This window comes from Ciona intestinalis, chromosome 9, assembly GCF_000224145.3.
Source record: "Ciona intestinalis chromosome 9, KH, whole genome shotgun sequence".
Taxonomy (NCBI): Eukaryota; Metazoa; Chordata; class Ascidiacea; order Phlebobranchia; family Cionidae; genus Ciona; species Ciona intestinalis.
In genome coordinates, this window is record NC_020174.2 from 1,387,238 (window position 1) to 1,407,996 (window position 20,759).

General features: G+C 33.9%; 5 protein-coding genes across 7 annotated transcripts in view; 3 read left to right on the forward strand and 2 right to left on the reverse strand.

The window, feature by feature from the left end:
• The window catches only part of LOC100183297 (glutathione S-transferase omega-1), a 3,253-nt gene extending 923 nt beyond the window's left edge, over positions 1 to 2,330 (forward strand). Inside the window, exons 3-5 of the mRNA XM_002129756.5 lie at positions 175 to 324; positions 779 to 952; positions 1,738 to 2,330. Of these exons, the coding sequence (XP_002129792.1) occupies positions 175 to 324; positions 779 to 952; positions 1,738 to 1,902 (489 nt within the window). The 3' untranslated portion in view covers positions 1,903 to 2,330. The remainder of the gene's footprint in view (positions 1 to 174; positions 325 to 778; positions 953 to 1,737) is intronic.
• A 327-nt stretch (positions 2,331 to 2,657) lies between these two features.
• LOC100180939 (N-acetylgalactosaminyltransferase 7-like) lies at positions 2,658 to 10,958 on the reverse strand. Its single transcript, XM_026835887.1, has 16 exons — positions 10,771 to 10,958; positions 10,416 to 10,620; positions 9,862 to 9,933; positions 9,702 to 9,778; positions 9,258 to 9,410; positions 8,587 to 8,753; positions 8,088 to 8,215; positions 7,526 to 7,650; positions 6,957 to 7,094; positions 6,426 to 6,543; positions 5,859 to 5,981; positions 5,333 to 5,388; positions 4,759 to 4,881; positions 4,319 to 4,460; positions 3,669 to 3,821; positions 2,658 to 3,333 (listed from the first exon to the last, which is right to left on the reverse strand). The coding sequence occupies exons 2-16, from the start codon at positions 10,587 to 10,589 to the stop codon at positions 3,139 to 3,141; spliced, it is 1,944 nt and encodes a 647-aa protein (XP_026691688.1). The 5' UTR covers positions 10,590 to 10,620; positions 10,771 to 10,958; the 3' UTR covers positions 2,658 to 3,138.
• Positions 10,959 to 11,507: 549 nt separating this feature from the next.
• LOC100186372 (cysteine-rich PDZ-binding protein-like) lies at positions 11,508 to 12,274 on the forward strand. Its single transcript, XM_018813245.2, has one exon. The coding sequence runs from the start codon at positions 11,526 to 11,528 to the stop codon at positions 11,829 to 11,831; it is 306 nt and encodes a 101-aa protein (XP_018668790.1). The 5' UTR covers positions 11,508 to 11,525; the 3' UTR covers positions 11,832 to 12,274.
• On the forward strand, positions 12,273 to 17,395 carry LOC100176157 (tricarboxylate transport protein, mitochondrial-like). Its single transcript, XM_002130184.4, has 10 exons — positions 12,273 to 12,382; positions 12,609 to 12,802; positions 12,890 to 12,991; positions 13,314 to 13,419; positions 13,756 to 13,894; positions 14,380 to 14,464; positions 14,682 to 14,778; positions 15,145 to 15,268; positions 16,460 to 16,533; positions 16,804 to 17,395. The coding sequence occupies exons 2-10, from the start codon at positions 12,616 to 12,618 to the stop codon at positions 16,922 to 16,924; spliced, it is 1,035 nt and encodes a 344-aa protein (XP_002130220.1). The 5' UTR covers positions 12,273 to 12,382; positions 12,609 to 12,615; the 3' UTR covers positions 16,925 to 17,395.
• LOC100178470 (FGFR1 oncogene partner 2 homolog) lies at positions 17,372 to 20,490 on the reverse strand. Of its 3 annotated transcripts, none has more exons than XM_002130304.5 (5): positions 20,236 to 20,490; positions 19,737 to 19,878; positions 19,354 to 19,498; positions 19,069 to 19,153; positions 17,372 to 18,140 (listed from the first exon to the last, which is right to left on the reverse strand). In XM_002130304.5, exons 1-5 carry the CDS (start codon positions 20,293 to 20,295, stop codon positions 17,862 to 17,864), a joined length of 711 nt encoding a protein of 236 aa, XP_002130340.1. In that variant the 5' UTR covers positions 20,296 to 20,490; the 3' UTR covers positions 17,372 to 17,861. The 3 variants fall into 3 exon arrangements, with proteins under 3 accessions (XP_002130340.1, XP_009859563.1, XP_004226432.1); XM_009861261.3 differs by having other exon boundaries at positions 17,372 to 18,158; XM_004226384.4 differs by having other exon boundaries at positions 17,372 to 18,161.
• Between the last annotated feature and the right edge of the window lie 269 nt (positions 20,491 to 20,759).

Below are 20,759 nucleotides of genomic sequence, written 5' to 3' on the forward strand. Positions count from 1 at the left end.
CACGCGGGGAATAAGTAAGTTACATTCATTCATTCTATTGATATACTGGCAAACACAAGTGGGAAGACGCTCACCTAAAACCACGTTACGGCGATAAATATACAAATCGTATGTTTTAGATTTTAAACAGATCTCGACTTAAAATTAATATAAAGTTTTAATATTTTGGATTAGCAACCCGCTTTGGTTCAAAATGGCAACATTTCAAAGCAAAATTACAAAGAAGCGGTTCAGTTTCTGCACGGTTTAGACGGCGCTAACGCAAACCAAGATGTTGCGAAGAAAACAAAACAAGACAGAATCCTGGATCACTTTTTTGAACACGTATGTAAACTTATTTAAAAAGAACATTTTATTGTTTTGGACTATGGATAAAGTCTTAACCTTTTTAAGAGGTAATGGCTCATATTTTAATTTGATAACACACATACTGAGAACTGAAACGTTTTGCGTTGCTAATTACACTTACCTTTTACAACCCCTAATGCAAGTATTATCACAACGTATCGGATGTTCCTTACTCATAAACATTACAACCTCTACTGTATAAATATTGCATATAGTACTCCTAAGACGGAGCATCATTAGCGCATATTGCCCAAATATCCTGATCGTGGTTTACAAAATTAACAACGGTCTATGGACATCGTGAATGTACAGTTTTATAATTCTTTGTTTACTATGAAACGCGACGAGAAAATAGAAAAAAAAGGTGTCCCATCTCCCCCCCTACTATATTTATAAATAAACACAATAACTATAAAAATCTGTCACACAGATCCTGCCTTACTTTGAAAAGAGCGTAGTCCTTGATAGTCCTCGTGAAGGTCTTGATTTATTCATTGAAGCTTCTTCGTTCCTCGAGAACGAGTTGGTAACAGCAGGAGGTTCATACTTTGGCGGTAGAGAACCCAGCTTTGCGGATTATGGATTGTTCCCATATTTCGATAAAGTAAGCTTAACTGAACCAACATAACTGAACTATTTTCTGCTTGTAAACCAAACTACTATTTCCACAGAACGCCGCGCGTGTAAAATGTATTTCATGGTTTATTTTTTTGACTAAACACTGCAAAAATAACTTTTATTCGCTCTTTTACTACTGTGTTACGGTACCACCGCATTGATCAACCAGGGTTACAAAACAAAGACTCGAAACTGCAGCAATAGAAACACGACGCCCACTTGTTTACCGCATTCCTTTAACATAGTTTTCTTATCTGGCGTCAAAATAGTTACCACTGATTAGTCCCGCGCAAAACTCCTGCGCTATAATCAAAATAGCGTAGTTTCTTACTGGCGACCCTGAGGCACAGTCGTTATCGCACCTGCCTCTAACCTAAAGGTAACGGACTCAAGGCTTATCGCTGCTACAGTTGTTATGTGTCATGACACTTAACGGCAATTTCTCCAACGCAATGGTCCCTTATGAGAATAAAAAAAGTTACATGTATTCAAAATCCTAACATGAAACTCCTATTATTTGGAAAAAAAATTCATTTCCTTTTTTGAACAACAATAGAGTAAGATGGGATTCCTTATCATTCTATTCTCTCGTTTTATCTGGTAGTAAAAAATTAAAAGATTATAAAGCCGTATTCTTACGACTCCCGTACTTACTTGCTTAAAACACGATCAGAATGTTTGGATATGTGCTGAAAGTGTCCTATCCCCCCATCCTACTATGTAATAAAACTACAAAGAGAAATGAATTAGCAATGTTTACTTTTCTCGCAGGTGGGAAAATGGTTTCAAGATTTCGACGATTACGAATGTCCTCGCATTAAATCTTGGATCCGAGTGATGCGACAACATCCTCTTGTAGTTAAAGTATTAAAAGACACACATACCAACGACCACTTGGCTCGCTACACCGAAGATGTCGTTAACCGAAAATCTTAGTGGGACAAACGTTATTTTCTTTCTTTTATTTGTTGTTGAATGTAAAATACGATACGGTATTACAGAGATAATTTAATGGAAATTTAAATTTTACGGTTTTTATTTTGCACAGTTTCGCACAACCAATGTTAGTACTGCTTGTAAATATGCATAGCTAAAAAGAATTTGTTGCAAAAGTAATAGGACATTAACACTACAAATTGTGTCATGTAATGTTTAAAATTGTATTTTTCGAAGCTGAAAGCTTTATTTGCGCTTATAACTAAATAGTACTTCAGTATCATGTTGATGTATATTCTGGTTAAAATCCACTGCTCCGTCGTTTTAAAAAACACGGGCAATATTCTGTTTTTTCGTTCAATTTAACATTTTATCGGTTACTCGTAATCTACATTCTGAAATAAACTGTTTAATTTAACCATCTTAAAGCCTCAGTGAAAACATTACGAACAGCTAAACGCTGAGAGTATATAACGTTTATATAACATTAATGGCTCGATGCTGCCACCATTTGAGCATGTGTTCCCTTTAACATGACACTTGGCATAAAGTGCACCAACCAAGCGGTCATTTTAAATTGTCAAATATTTTTAAAAACAATCCCCTACAAAGGTGCATACTTCTTAAACCGACAGTTGACGCGACCGAATTAAATTCACGCAGTATGGAACATAGTTAAGCCCTCTGGCAAGTGAATACTAATAAGTGACCGACCAGAACATACGGATTCTACTCAACTGCAGAAATATCTCAACTTTCCGATTAGAAATAGACATCGTTTATTTCGACAAATATAACTGCAAGACACGGTACATGAAGGACTTGTAAACTGCTGCCGTTCGTACAAGGGAATATAAAACTAATTGAACTCTACTTCATAAGTTTATAAATAAATAGATCTACAATGAAATACAGATATGGGATACAAAACCGTTCACATTGAAAACATCAGTGCAAAGTATGTGAAATTTATCACGGCATGGTCATGTCTTGCTATTGCGCATGAAGCCCCGACCCTTACGTGTATTTATATTTAATACTGTGGGGTAAGACGAGATACTGTTAGCGCAAAACTATATTTTCTAATCGTGGTTTAACAATCCACAACGTTTTTTTCTGAGGATACGAATATACAAATCTGTAAATACTCTTGGTTTACTTCCAAAGGGACGATAAAAGGAAAATGAAACAGAACCATCTTACCCCAACCTACAAAGCACGTATCACAAAATCGTGTTATACTTCTAATGCGATTGCTGCTTGGTGCAAATCTGAATTGAACTCGGCAAGTCTAGTTATATTAAGGTTGCCCCAAACCCAGAGTTGGTTAAGGTTGTTATGGTTGCATTCACGAGCGTAAACCTTCCCTTCACCAGGTGATGCTTCGAGGCATGAACGAGATACCGAATGGTAAAGCTGCTTGTTGTCAAACTGCAAGTAAATATTGCTTGTTATGTTTGTGTGGAATGGTTGATGTTATAATGAAAGCTTTTTGTTGGTTGTTTCAAGATAGGTGGCTTCTAATGTATATATATATATAAATACAGACATGTTGCATGCATACATCTCATGCTCATTGTCATTGTCAAGTTATAACATGGGTGTCTTTTTACACACCAGACACACATGGTGTATTCATATACTGCATGCTCACTTTCATAGTATGGTCATCTTCATATATTTATAAAATGGCCATCTTCTTCCACACATAGTACATTATTATCCTTACACAATATATATAAACTTCTGCTCCCAACATAACTTACAATATACTTCCACAGTTGATTCCCTCTCATATGATGGCACTCCCAGAACGACACAACACTATCTCTGCTCACACAATCCAAGCAAACTTTCCTCGCAGTATCTGGTGTATTACCACCAGGCCTTATATCTTCAAGCCATGTAAGCCACCAATTCTGTAAGAAGGCAAATCTTGAATACAGTTTTAACATCAAATTATATGGTTAAAGACCTACAGTACAACAAAGCAGATAAAGCAACAATTTTCCTTTATTTGATCCATTAAGGACTATTAATTTAAGTTTAAACACATTTAGATTTGTGGTAATGCATGAGCATGAAATATATCATTGTCCTTTTAAACTAAGTGTAAAATATTAAGCACATAGCTTAGTTGTGCTCTAATAAAAAATAAGGGGAAAGAGTTTCGAAAGAAATTTTAATAACCTTCCCTTCCCATTATACGTAAAACACATGACTAAACCCCTAAATCAAAGAACTAAATAACGCAACTGAGTTTTAATTCTAATAAATAAAAATTTAATTATTAAAAATATAAATAAAAAAAAATTCCTACAGGAACAAAAACTTTATGCATGAAATGCATAGGGTATATAAAGTTTTTGTTCTTGTTTGGATTCTTTTATTTATTTTTTTACCACAACCCACTCACCAACTCCCCCCCATGTTGTTCACAGTTGCTTAGCGTGAGCGGTGAACCAGAACCTCCAAACTTTCCGTCCAAACAAAGTTTTGTTCCGATGTTCGAAATGTGCCCAGACGCGCCACTAGGTGGCTCCACCATCGGATAATGCCTATTGTGATGTCATAATGTAATATTGTATTGTGATGAATGCAACTTTTTTATCCCCGCAGAAAAAATGAGTTATTGTAACAAGAATGTTCTCCTTCAAACACTTCGTGCCAGCTTACAAGTTAACATATATGTAACTTAGTGAGTGTTTGTTTTTTCAATTTTTTTTATAAATGGCTGACAATTTCACAACCTGTAACGTACCACTAAGTTTTATTATTGTAGCGAGTGGTCAGCATATGCGCTAAATACTTTGCCACATCGCTAGTCGTTTTAACTTTACCACTGCTGTGACTTACTTAGGAATATCGTAAGCAATTTCTTTCATGAACCAATCAAATGATCTGCATTGTAACTTTTTTTTATATGAGAGGGGAACACTCAGGTCACCAGTGTCAATACTCTTCACTTCAGGTCTTCGACTGTGGACAAATATATGACGTTTAACTCATTTAAATAGAAAGTTGATAGGCAGATATTATAGCATCATTTGAAGCTAGGTAATCGGCAAACATCTCAGGTCTGAGGTGCGTCTTACGAGGCCTTACCCTCATAGAAGCTATATTATGAAAGGTTTATTAACTGCCTCAATCTGGTCTAGATGACAGCACTCTGAGTGTTGGGAGTAATAAGAGCAATACAGCTGCATTTATTCGAAACAAAGCTACACATCAACGGTTTCAATGAAATTAATCTGGTAGAAAGAACCCTGGGTGTTTTCTATCTCATGATTTACCATACCAACCATTATACTGTAGGGTGGGGTATTAAAGTATACTGTAGGGTGGGGTATTAAAGTATACTGTAGGGTGGGGTATTAAAGTAACTAAACACATTGTATATAACTGATTGAAACATTGATAAATTACTCACGTATAGAAATACTTGCTGTAGTCGTCCCACCATGTTTCAATCACTCTCTTGTAATTCTGTAAAAAACAACTTTAACCAGATATACCATTTTGAATAGTAATAAAGTCATAACAGTGATTTGGTAATTCGCTAACATCGTTATTTTGTCATCAGCCTATATATTTTAGTTACTATGCAAAACGGGTAATACATTTATGTTCGTCCATGCAAATACTATGAAAAATAATAACAAGACCCAAGATATTGACGCTGGCAGAAAAATCCTTGCTTACTATTGGGGCAAAACTAAGTAATATTAAGTTATGTTACTTTTTCATTTTGATAATATTTTGCTTTGTAAATTGTTTTTGGAAATATTGAAATAATTTGTTTTAGTTTTCTGAAGCCCAATCTTAAATGTGACTAGTTACAAAGTTATGTTGCACACCATACAGAGTGCTTCAGATTCACACACCACATTTGACACACCACCAAAGTATACACACACTTTTATTACACCCCTCAACAACCCCCCCCCCCACCTTACCCTAAACACTGCATCCTTAGGAACATAAGCAGGAGGTGGATTCCCTCTCCAACCAGGTAGTCGATACACGTGACCAACCCTACTGCAAGGTACGAACAATAGTTGTCCTCCGCACATCCATACCTGGAAGGTGATGTCAGTTATTATATAACAACATGTATCAACACATTGTGTCATGCTAAATATGAACAAGGTGGTATTTTACTAATCTTCTTCAACTTTAATACAATCTTACTAGGTTCCTAAGCAATGCCTACTCTACTGGCTCCAAAAATGCCACATAGCAAATATTGGCAACAGACATGTGACTTTATAGTTGTGTGTGTTTGGAGGCTGAACGCTGCAAAAGATGAATGACATACCAGAGCCAGACTGAATAAAATAAAAAAGCAGGAGACATGATATGGGTGTTGTGTATCTTTACAAGGGAAAACAGGCGAAAACATAGGGTAATACAAAAAATGATCACCAAAACGATAGAGAGAGTTAAAATACCTAAAAGAATCCAACCCACTACCCACAATACAATGTGTAGAATACTTTGTATAAATTGTAAAAAGATTTTACTTTGTAAGACAGTTCAAAATTCTCTCCCCCCCAAATTTCGAGTCCATCATCGTAAAGGCCAAGTTCGAAGAAGAAATTCCGATCGATCGCGAACAAACCTCCCGCCATAGCTGGTGATCTGATGGAAACAATATATGTTTAAACTAGTTTATGATTATATTAAACTATATTGTTGCCAATTGTGGAAACGGGAAGCTTTACTTAGGCTTAAAGGCAGTACTGTGGTACAGTAGATGGGTGGGACACCTTTTCATACTATTTTCTCGTCCAATATGGTAGTAAACAAAGAACAGTATTCTTACAACTCCCATAAACCTTTGTTAATTGTTTAAAGCACGATCGGGATATTTGGATATTATGTGCCCAGCTTATCCCACAGTAACATAAAATAAATTTTAGCCACCCTATTTCTATTAAAAACAATCATATATTATAACTTTATTTGAAAAGAAATATACATTTATAATAAAAACATATCATCAACATACCATTCAATGCACAATATTAGTGTTTAATACCCATTGTTCTGACCTGTATGGTTCAGACATTCTATTCCTTCTCGCTTTTTCCTTCTTAGTTATAGGAATTCTCTTCCATTGAAAACTCCAATCCCAAGCCCCCCGTGCGAGTCCGTTTTCGTCCCCACCAGCTTGTTCAGTGAACGTGTATCTGGTTTGTGGTAAATGGTGAAAAGCTGTTTTAGCATAAACCCATAATTTTTATTAAACTTTTTTTATCTATTTTTTATTATACTAATGTTTCATTCGCCATACAAGACCACAGAACATGTTAAAACTTGAAATTAATTTAGTGCCGGACAAAAAGAAAGGTCACACCACAGTTGTTGGCGCGTCATCATTGTTAGATGGGGTGGAAGCATGGAACATTACGCCAAACAAAGGATGATAAGATAGTAATCAATAATAAAATACTGCAGGAAAAATATCCATTTAAAATTTGGGTCATTTATACATGCAAGTAGTGATTTATGGGTTAGAGCAGTTACTATGTACATGTGTTTAGCACTGTTACACCAGGTTTTGTGCATCAAGATAAAAACCTTTTTCAAACTGTATTAAACATTTGAAAGTTGTACTCACTTGTTCCCATCAATAACATCAATAAGTGGAACCGTACACGCTCTGTGATCGTTTAATATCGGAGTGATTAATGGTGGAAGCCAGTTTGGCTCAGCTTCACAGTGAGCGTCAAGGTATACAAGGATCTGGTGGAAACAGTTTCATCAATTCTTTTTTTTATAAAAATATTAACACTGTTTACATTGATTCTATTTAAATAGGTGTTGGTCGATGTGTTTTAAGAGAAATATGTTTCTTTTATGAAACAATAGATTGGACTTAATTTTTTCCTGTTACGTTTTTGCAGCAGCAGATTCCTACTACTGAATTTCAAAGAACATATTATTGTTTTAAGTATTAGAACCATCTCTTGCATCAATAAAATTAATATATAAAACCACACCCTAACTTAGGAGATATAATAATACTATACATTATACAAAAACACAAATGACCTTCATTTAAAATTCATGTTACAGACCAATTTAAACTCCTGTTTTAATGCATAAAAGTATGAAGTCCATTTATACAAATCACCTACAACAAACAGTACTGTTCATTTTATTTAAACCTACAAACCTACTTCCCCACTTGATTTTTTAGCTCCAATACTCCGCGCTCGAATTAAACCCTCCCTTCTATCGTTGCGATAAACTTTCACAATTCCATTAAACTTGGTGACGTATTCATCCAACTTTGAACCCAAGTGATCTGGTAAGGTTTCATACAAAATAAGAGTGTTGCAATTAGACTTATTTTGCGACACCATTGTTCATGATTAAGATTAGTGTTACGATATTGGAACTATACCATTGTATAACAAGTAACGATATTGGAACTATACCATTGTATAACATAATGTATTCAGAGAAAATTCCCACTAAGTCGCATATATATATATATATGGTTTGTTCGCAATCAACACGTGTATGAAATGAGATGTTTACACACTGTCGTTGCCCCACCACATGAAAATAAACAGGCTACCTTATTCATTCAGTTTTATTAGGCATAAATACTTGTTTGTTACTTATTAATATTCTCTAATTCAATGAATAAACAAGATACTAATCCATTATCACCTTTATGACTTCCATCATCAATCATAACAATCTCGTGTAAATATTGTCGCGGTGTGTTGTTTATTACATTATGTACCGTTCGCATCAATGGTGACCATGCTTCATTATGAAACACGATGATCACGCTCACTGAGGGAAGATGGGACGGGTAGTCGATATGTTTACATCTGAAAAGTATTTTGGGTTTGTTTGTTTTATGTTTCATACTTTGTAAACACCTTTTTAATTTGTAATCTGGTTTCTTTTTTTCATAAATCAGACGTGAAGTTGCCATTCATAGCTACTGTCAACTTACAACATATAATGTATATTTTCGTCTCTGTTATATACCAGATACACATTCTTAAACCCTCCTTATTATATACTCAGTTGAGTTATATCATGGGTGCCTTCTAAGTAAGTAACAACACTTCATAAAACTATGGTGACAACAATACGTCATTAAATACATCATAAACAACATTGTGATTCAGAGAGTAGCCTAAGTTTAGTAAGTTATGTTAAATCATAATATATTTCAAACCAAGTAAAAATACAAGAAATCTTGATGCAATAACAAATATATATATGTTACTTAAATGAATAAGACTTCACAAAAATTATTCAACCCTACTTATTTAACTCCTATATAAAGTGTGCACGAACATTATGAAATTCAATACAAAACTTACTCTTCATGTCTTAAATCTTTTGGGGCTCGGTCCAAAGATATTCTGTCACTTGCCACCGTATTGAAACCAAATTCACCGATCACAGATTTGACTTGAGAATCTAAACTTGAATCTAGCTGTACTGCCTCTCCATATTCACCAGCACCAGCTCTCCTGTGTGGAAAACTTCTATGTTATGAAGGTATGTGATGTAAAACTAAACTTTTGTTTGTGGGGCTTCTAACACCTGTATAATTTTTGAACATAGACCATTGAAACAATGATATTTTGACTGATTATTAAAGAAATTTTAACCAACAATTGAACAATTAAATTAGGCATATCACTTTAAATAACCAATGGCTCAACTTAGAAAAGTTTGGTTAAATAACTTGAATTAACAAAATTCTAAACTTAAAATAGATTTCAGTAAAGTAACAGTGTTAAGTATGCAGATGTAAATACTTTTGATCTGGTGCTTTTAGTTCATAGTTTCCTAAATCATCATTTACAAACTTTGGAAAATCATAACTGTTGATGTCCTGCAGAAAAATACAAAAACAACTGATAAACAGGTAACAAGATGAAAAAAAACTTTTTAATTGCTAATAAGTATGTAACAAACCTTCTTCTCCCATGCGAATGGTAAAGAATTTCGACCTTTAGGAACTTCTCCCATTTCATCTTTATTCACTTTCTGTATTAAATTTTAAGTTTGGTGAATTTTAGCAAAATGGGAGAATGCTTTAACTGTCCACATGCTTTGTTTATAAAATGCATTAGATCAGATCCAATTCAGATACCACTGACAATTTAGATAACCCATAAGTGAACGCTGGGTTGGAACAATGAAAGTCTTGCACAAGGACACATGCCCACAAGGGTAGATTTAAACCCAGTACCTTCGGGTTAGAGAAATTTGCATTAACCAACTGTGCCACAGCGACGAAGTGTCCTGCTCAAAGACACACACACAAGTGGTAGCAGTATCAAGGCTTAAACACATTTTGGTGTCAAAGCGAATGGTCTAATTAACATTTTGTGATTGGATGTGTAACTTGGCAGTAATAGATATTGCTACGTGGCTACACAATGTACTTCGAAATCTGCATCAATCCCAAATTTATTACAGAACATAATAAAACAGATTTAAATATATTCCATTGGCACAATATTTACCTGTATAGGCTGTTGCATGTCATCCTTGGGTAGGTTAACATGGTAATCAAAGCTGTGGTCGCTTTTAGCTCTGTTTTTATCTATTTCTTTTTGAACAGCAAGAAAATGGTATATCACAGACACAACAGCCACAGCCAGCAAAAGCTTAAGCACGTTTTTCGTTCGCCATCTCATCTTGATTGATGATGCGTTAACTCAAAATAATCTAAGGTAGAAATAAACATTTAAGACAACAACATTGCACATATAGCGTTTGCAAACCTAAAACATGCAGATGGTATTTGTTACAGATTCATTCTACAACAACACATCCGGTGGTAATGGGCAACAATCAATATATTTAGAATTATTTTACCTGGGACCCAATATATCCTGCCAAACTTGCAAAAATAGAGTATATCCGGCCACGTCTCCACGTCGTCCCCGCTGTATAAACAAACACACGAGCGTTGAATTATATATCTGGTATAAAGTGTTTCACGTCGGTAAACGTAATGTTCTTCTACGTATAAAACAAAAACTCATTCCTATTTATCCACCGAAACTTAGGTTTATAATTGGTTTGATACTGTTTTTACACGCTAGTTTTAATACTGGTATTTAAACACAATAAAACTTCATGTTATGTATTTTATCCGGAAACACTAAAATGGGCACGCTTGACTACACTTCGTAAATATAAAAGAAAAGCAAAAAGTTTTTGTTTGTGAGCGGTTTGTTGTCTTATTTATTTTGAATTATTGTAATTAGGCTCGGCTCAGTTGATGTAAAGTGACGTCGAAGGTATGGCAGCTTTTTCTGTCTATTCTATCTTGTATATTTAAGTAAATACGGGTCAATAAACCGTCGTTTATTTTATCAAGTATAGCACGATGTAACAAATAGACTAAATATTTTGTATCACTAATCTTGTATAACCTAAGGTAATGCGATTTATGAAGTTACGTAATTTTAACAGACTATACATATGTATATCTATATATATTATGTTGAACTGTGATAATGATTGTTATAATATTATGTAGATAATTTTTTTATGTAAAATCCCATTGTTATATAATGACTGGTATGATATTTATGTCTTTGTTTCAGTGATTACTTTTATATGAAATGGTTTGTGAAAAATGTGAAAAGAAGCTTGGTAAAGTGATCACCCCAGACCCCTGGAAATCTGGGGCGAGAAATACCACAGAAGGTGGAGGACGCAAACTGAACGAAAACAAAGCTTTAACGCAAGGAAAGAACAGATTCAGTCCATACAGCAGTGGAAAGTTTGTCAAGTGTCGCGTGTGTAAAAGTTTGGTTCATCAAATCGGAGCAAAATTTTGCCAAGGGTGCGCATATAAGAAGGGTATATGTGCCATGTGTGGAAAGAAAATGATCAACACAACGAACTATAGACAATCATCATCTTGATGGTTCAGTGTTGGATTGATTAACCTGAAGCACAAGTATTGATTTCAGAAATCGGTTGTACTGCCCCCAAGGGTGTTCACTATACCTTGTGACAAAAGAGCACAAATGCATGGCCTCAGACTGAAAGACTTTATTGGAACATCACAGCTAGCTTTGCAATTCAGATTATAAGAAGTAATCAACTCAACTTTTGTGTTCTGGGCCTGAAATAATGAAAGTTATTTTGAATTGTTAGAACAATTACAGTAATTATAAATAAAAGCGCTTTTGTCTTCTCAAATGTGGGACATTTACTGTAAATGAAATGTGTTAACAATGTTAACATATCTGCAGTTAAAGAAATCTGTTCATTTCGGTCTTTGGTTTAAACATTGTATCAGTACATTCGCCATGTGTTGAGTGTTAACTTTTTATGCCCTCGTTTACAACAATTGTTTTTGCAGCACTGTAGATAGTTAGGTTGGTTTTATAAAACTACACATGCAATTATACTCCTTAGTTTACTGTTAAGTTATTGTTTGTAGTTACTTTTTAGGATTGCAAGATAACAGGTAAGCTAAAAAACTTTTTTTGGAATAAAAAACTCTGAATTAATATTTAGAAGTGATTCTGTTAATGACTGACATAATCATTAAGTCAAACAATTCTTTTAATTAAAGAACAGTCGGGATTGGGATCAGGTGCTATAAAAACTACTAAGCCTTTTGTAGCATCTGGCCCTGAATTAGTGACTTAATTTGTAAGAGTTATTTTTAGGACAACTATTTTCATTCACAGGTTGATTATGTCTGATCGAATTCCATCACTTCATTCTGTTTTGTCACCTACGGCTAGTGTTAAAAATGCTCAATCTTCGCTAAGAAGTTGTAGCTATAATAACGCCAATTGTCAGGGAATGACAACTAGAAAACTTGGTGCTTTGGCTGGTGGAAAAAATCAGCCAAAAAATCCAATTAAAGCAGTATTAGCCGGTAAGTTGTGAAATAACTGTGTGTTTAACCTACTTACTTAAGCACTTATGTAAAGGTAAATATTTGTGATTACGTTGTAAATTTCAGGTGGAATCGCTGGCGGTATCGAGATCTGTATAACATTTCCTACAGAATATGTGAAAACGCAACTGCAGTTGGCGGAAAGTGTAAAACCACCCAAGTATACAGGTATGGAAAAAATCTACTTTCTATTTAAAATATCAATTATTACAGTCATCTTTAATTACTTAACAAAACCCACAAATATTACATGAGAATACCACCTATAAAGAGTGAATGGTGATACAAACCTTTAAAATAGTGAATAGTTATACAAACCTGAAAGTTATAGTGTTATTTATTTTGGTTTGATATATGGTTGTAATTGAATAGAATGCCCTATTCATTTGATTAGATGTGTATTAAACAGTCACCATTGCCGCAAACGCAAATAATATTAACCTAATGTGTAACATGATGCGCATATATTAAACTATTTATTCTAATACAGGTATCGTAGACTGTGTAGGTCAAACTGTAAGAAGCCATGGTATTCTTGGTTTATACAGAGGTCTAAGTTCCCTGGTGTATGGCTCAATTCCTAAAGCAGCAGTCAGGTAAATATAGTAGAAACCATTAAAGTTACATTGTGCTACATAGAGCCATTGGTCTGTTAGTATTATCGTATGAAAATTATGCATAGCAGAAGAAAAAGGACCGAATACTTGTGTTTAAAAATACATTGTGTATGACAACTAACACTGTAAATAATAAGATTGCTTTTATATGTGACCACTATTTAAATGATGTAGACTACTTTTAACATAGCTGTATTTACGTATTTCAAATTGGGCTAATGCTTGTTCAGTTTACAGGTATAGCTCTTTTTCTTAACCCGAATAATTACCTTTGCCAATTAATCATTTATCATTCTTAGTTCTTACCTTTGTTAGGTTCGGTGTGTTTGAAGCATTATCAAACAGAGTACGAGATTCAAATGGTATGTTAACTTCCACACAAGGTTTGATGTGTGGGTTAGGTGCTGGGCTTGCAGAAGCTGTTATTGTTGTGTGTCCCATGGAAACTGTGAAAGTAAGTTTAAATATATTATGCAACAAATGTAATTGAAAAATGCCCGAAAGCATCACATATTTGGATTAAATGGGTTTACAATATATAATTTTAGTGTTTAGTCATATATAGGTTATTTAGTTCTTAGTTGTACAATGTACATTTGAAATACAATCGGTTTTACACAATTAAATACATATATCCGGATTGTCACTGTGACAGGAAGTATATACATCATATTAAATACCCAGACTCAGTTAGACTTTAAATAAAGGTTACTTGTCTCTCTATGGCAGTAGGAACAAAAATAAATCAACCTTATATTAACTGAAATACAAATCAGTAACAACTTTTAATAAAATCGCTTTGTAAATATGTCTATGTATTGCTAATATGTGATAATCGGTTAAGAAAAAGGAATAAAAGACCTGTATATGTGGATATGCACAAACACAGTAATCTAAGATATATATAATCCATAATGTACTTGTTATTGTTGTCCACAGGTCAAATTTATTCATGACCAAAGCAGTGCCAACCCAAAGTATAAAGGATTCTTTAGAGGGGTTGTTCAAATTGTTAAGGAACAAGGTACGAACTGCAGTGCTTTAAATATATATATATATATGTGCAATTTTGCCCCACTAAATTAATTTAAACATGCTACCAAATTGGTAGCATACCAATGCAAGTCAAATAGTTATTGTTAATTGGGTGATTTCCAAAAACATCCACAAAACATTTTGAATAAAACTTTCCCAACAATGTTATAGAATATGTGGCCACCAATAATGCAACTATGTCACAGGTATAAAGGGAACCTACCAGGGATTAACGGCCACCATGATGAAGCAAGGATCAAATCAAGCCATCAGATTTTATGTCATGACGTCACTTAGGAATTGGTGAGCAAATTCTTCTGTACACTTCCTGCTAAAATTACCGTTTTGATTGTGGGTATATAGCGAAACTCGAAACACAACCATTTGAAAAACACAGACTTATTATTCTGCAGCTGTTCTTACTGAGCATAATATAATGTACTTTGATATAATATTTTCAAAGAATCATCCAGCATAAATATTAAATAATTTTATTGAAACTAGTAGTTTTTTATATCCTTTTTTATCTTTTGCGGTAAAAGAAATAGGTTGATGCCAGAAAATAGTTTTCCAGGTAAAGAAATTTATTCTTGCAGTCCTACCTATTGTAAAGAAAAAGTAGTAATTACTAATTAGTAATATCCCGTAACAAGTTAGTTGTATATCCAGGTACAGAGGCGGTGACCCTGGTAAAGAAATTGGATTGTTGACAACTGGTGCGTTTGGTGCTATTGCTGGTGCAGCTTCTGTGTTTGGAAATACACCATTAGATGTGGTGAAGACTCGCATGCAGGTAAAGATTGCTTGTTGTTAGAATAAGATGTCCAGAGTCCAGCATATGTAAATGCTAGCAATATCTATCCATGACAGGGGAAGATCAAAGTTAGTATAGACCAAGTTAGGAAACGGATTGTAAAACAACGAGTCTTGTTATCCATTGTCTCGCGTCTATGACGTCATAGTCGCCACCATTACGGAGCCCACGGCATAGCATTTTATCATTGCTATGTGCTGTTTTTCGTTTAAATATTGCGATTTTTTTAAAAACCAAGCATTTCTGCGCGTAAAAATGGTTTTCTACTAATGTTATATCTTATCACAATAATAAACCTCACAAAAATAATCAACTTTTATTGAACACTCAATCGATTAAAGAGTAAAAAAACAGAAAATATCAGGTTTACTAACCAAAAACATAAAAGAACATGTTTAAAATATAAAAATACAAACAAAAATAACATTACCATAAATACAAACGCATAACATTACCATAAACTGGTGTATCTAGCTGCAGTTTTGCATGTAAATTGCCGTGATTTTACTTTATGGCTCACAAACATAACACGTATACCCGGCAACGAAACTTAAGGTATCTGTGTAAAATTTGCCTAATATCGAAGTGACATTGAGGTAAACAATACTAAGTTACTATTTTTGGTCCTCTGCTTGAATAAGTAAGCTACCTTTTTTGCGTTACGGGTCTTTATGAAATCGGAAAACGCGAACACCTTATCTGTTAGTACCTAAGCAGTTTGGAGCTGCATGTCCACTCATGTTGGATTATAAATGTAGTAAAGAATGGCTCTGTAGATTCGTAGGTATGATCATATACTATTATGTAAACTAAGCTGATTGATGCTAGTCTTAATCGCCAACGTAAAGTACCCTGTTAAACCACACTGTACGCCGAAAACCAGTCAAAATATTAATTTACTTCACATTAATTCCTAGATTTAATATTATATAACAAGATTTATATTAGAAATTATATTTTAAACGTTAAAACAACCGCTATACGTGTTTTCTAGCTTTGTATCGCTTACAAGAACTAAATAAACACATGCCGACCATGCATTTGTATAGGCGATTCACGCTCTGTGGGCTCCGTAATGGCGGACACGAGCGCCGTTTCCTAACTTGGTCTATACTAACTTTGGGGAAGATCACACTTTTTAAGTGTTATATGTTTTTTTTTGATTGACAGGGCCTTGAGTCACATAAATACAAGAATACTTGGGATTGTGCTAAACAAATCTGGCAAAATGAAGGAGCTTTGGCGTAAGTAGATTAACATATATAATATAATGCTTCTACTAATAGGGTAATAATAATTTGACTATTAATAGTATTTTGGCTAAAATTACATTACCACCAGTTCATTTAATAGAATAACCTGGAATGTAATTATGTTTGTTTTATTCACCACTTGGTAAAAAATGGTCTTAATATACACAAGGCCAAGAACAGAATTTGGCTTATGGTTTTTATTAAGGGCAAACTGGGCACCAGTTTAAAAACTTGGCTCAACTGTTTATTATTATACCACAGGTTCTACAAAGGGACTATACCCCGGTTAGGACGTGTGTGTGCAGATGTTGCCATAGTTTTCATGCTGTATGAACAAACTGTTAAGTTCCTGAATATTGTTTGGCCTGAGAAAACACAATGATAGCAGTATCTTGCAAAATCACTTTATATAAAGCTAAGTTTTGATATGACAACCTTTAAGCACATAGGCATTGCTTAGTATTGCAACATAACCATCCGTAGATACATGGTACTCTTCCTTACATACTCAAAATACCTGTTTGTAACTGTTCCATCAAAATTATGTTATATCAATAGTTACCTACGAAATATTGTCCAATATTACGAATGAATTGTGCAACAACATGCATTATAATTGCATTGTGGTGACAGGCCACTGTTTCTATAACCTGCAATTGTTAGTATTTTCCTATTTAGTAGCGTATGAGTTAATTATTATTTGTAGATTTAGTTTTGTGCTGCTATGAATATCTATATAGAACTTATTAATCTATTCGGTGCAGTTTTGCAAATGCATTCGGTAGAACAAATTATATATCTCCTTGTTTGACAAATAAAAATGCTGTAATTCAATAAATATTGTCTTTGTTTACATGAACGCATACATTGAACCCTGGGTTAAAGAAAACTTTAATAGAAACCTATATATCAAGCATCGGCAGTACATAAATATAACAGATTGTAAACTGAACAAGCTTAAATAGGAAAATTTGTAATACAATGGATTATGGTGTCTAAGATTCTTGGTAAGATCAAATTTTTTCACTGGTAAAATAAAATCAGGCAGTTAACATACACCTCTACCTGTAAAATTGCAAAAACAATATTTCCGTAAAAAAAACTTTTCAAAGTTACAAGCTATACAAATGTGGTTCATAACATAACTGATGACCCTGCCTATGCTTCAGAAAAAACACTTGAATTTTCCATGAGTTTCAAAGCACCAGCAAGAAGAAAATTGAAGTATGCCATGCTAAAGGGAAACAAAATGTATGCACTAATTAATGAAAAAAGGGAACGATGTATAAGGCAATGCAGAGGTGTCACTTCATATTAAGTCATGTCAGGTTGTCTTCGGGATTAATCGTAATATTTGACATATCAGAGGTTTCCATCTCACTCATGTCAAGGTGAGGTCCATTTATTTCACTGTTTATAGTATCATGGTTGATCATCTTGGTGGTGAAATGAGATCCAAGATCGCCGTCGGTGATCATCAGTAAATCTCGAAGTCCCCGGTTTTCTGTCTCTAACGTCGATACATATTCCTGCTGTGATTGAAAGGCTTCCTCGTCTGCTTTGATTGCACTTTGCATTACAACAGCCATTTCATGAATCTGCAAGTTGTGATAGTGCTGCTGTAAAGTAAACATGAGGGGGGACAACTCAGGGATTAATCAGGAAAATAATTGCAAAGCGGTGCTCATTGTATCATGCACATGGAACAGGTAAAATTACGAAGATGCAGTTTGTGTTAAACTATGGGCAAGCCTTCCTTTAGGGTGTAAAAGTAAATTGTTGGCAGCCTTTTTGAATATTATTCTTTTAAATTGTAGGTAAAATCATGCGTCTTAGTCTAATTACTTTGCCAAAGGTAAAGTATAAGTTTAATTAACGTCTTGTTTAATCAATTTTAAAAATGTTTAAGTTCCAAAGTACAAATGAATATGCTGAACTACAAAGCATGAATAATAATTAACAATCTCTATAGTAATTTGAAAACAAACACCTAAAACATGACTTCATTCAATTTTCACACCACAAATACCACTAACACAGAGAATAGATTACGACAACAAGTTATGGTTATATAGGAAGTTCAGTAATTTGATTTTATTATCCTGGCCGGTGGCATGTACACTGACACTGGTACAAAAGCTTTGATATAGTTTCTATCTAAAGGAGCGCAACAGTAACAACAGATTATTCATGAGCAAAAGCTAAATATTATTTTAACACTATACAAGTCAGCAGCCGTTAAGAGCAAACTGTTAAAAATGCACTTTTCTGTATTTGCGCCATTTAGGTTCTTACCTACCGCCAATGCGCCAAGACTTTGTAAAATTGTAGACGGTGGTTTTTTACAGGAAATACTATTCATGACTCATAATACAGCCTGTGATTATATCATTTACTACAGTAAATGCTTTAACAATTATTCATAGTGAACTGAGCCATCAACATGAAATTAAAGCAAAGCAATTGCTTTGGTCATGCAATAATTAACAGAAGTAATGAATAAACCTGATAAAATATCATTGTTACCTTGTCCATGAGCATTTGTGTCTTCATTAAATCTTGTTTTTCATCGGCGGAAAATTTTGAATTTGTTGGAAATACTTGAAGAAAACTGACGAAAAAAAGAAATGTAACATAGAGATCACAGAATAATGTACATTTTGTATACATACATAGTATACATAGTGTATTTTTTTAAGTTTGAACAATGTATTATCATAAAAGCCATTAAAAGATTTTTTTGATATTCGATTGAATATATATACATTTAAAAATTAGCCTTAAATACATATTTATTTACACCTTACTTACTTTTTGTCTTTGGTAAACTGAACCATTTGATGCCTATATTTGGTCATTATTAATTCAAGAGCACTTTGATGGTCACTTAAGCTTTGTCTTAGTTCATCATTTTCACCTTGTAATGAACGAATTGCACAGTTTTCTTGTTGGATACCTATGGGAAGAAAATTAATGATGAGTCTTGAGCGATAAACGATTAAAATGCATTGGAGAAAGGAAGGTAAATGCACATTCCTATAAAATTAAGAGAACATTCCTATGAAAAAAAACAACAAATTTATTGGTTTAAATGTTTACTGAATATTGCAGTGTAGAAAACTCCAGGGTATACACAACAACACAACACTACCAAGATCTCAAGACAATTATAAACAGGACAGCATGTTTCTTACCAAGCACTAGTGTGGACCTTGGTCTATGGCCTGCTACTTTGTTTAATTCCTTGAGGTTTTCTTGATATGTGTTTCGGGATTCAATGTCTTTATGAAGTCCTGAGGTTTGTTCAGCAAGTGATTCTGCAGCTGTGTCATGGTCCTGGGAATACACAACGATGCTTGATTAGTCTACTTAATAACCTTTTATAAAATACCCCAAAGCCTATATATATAATGTTGATAAACCAAACTAACCATTTTCTATTTTTATTAACTAGTAGTGTTGATGTGCAACGAGACCATAGTTACTACTTAATCAAGTTACATGCTGGTTGGAAAAATATTTAAAATAGTTTTACATGTTAAGTATAATATATGCTATAAGAATTTTTGAAACACAATTAAAGAGAAACGAGATCCTACCACTTACTGCACATATATAATGTTATACATACTTTACAAAACAATACCACACCAATATCCACGTCTTTCATTTATAATATTTAAAAACATGTACCTTTAGTCGACCAACCAGAAACTTCGCATCGGCAAGTAAACTTTCAATAGAGACGTTCATTTCTGCTTCAGTTCGCCAGATTTTCTGCTAGAGTCTTCGCCAGTTTTGTGTGATGTCTGTATTGAACTAAAGCTTCGTCTATTTTTATTCACAATTAGTTCCTTTGTACACAAGAGCAATTGAACGCGCAAAAGAATGAACTGACACAACACAACAATACAATTATTCTCAAACACAAACATAGTCAAATTTAGAAACTGGGATTGCCTTTTTTCTTTTTATCGGGATGTGTGTTTTAAAGATTAAAGTCAACGAAATACGAAACGTAATTCACTTTAAAGCTGTTTTTAAACATAAATCGCTGTTTATTTATCTATTTCAGCATTACTATGGTATAATTATTTCCACTTTTCTCGTATTTTATTAAAAATCGCAAACATGGAAAACGAAAAAAGCGTATCTCAGGTGTGTGCATTAATTATCACCAAAATCATATAAATACTTGCGACTAGAATAGAACTAAG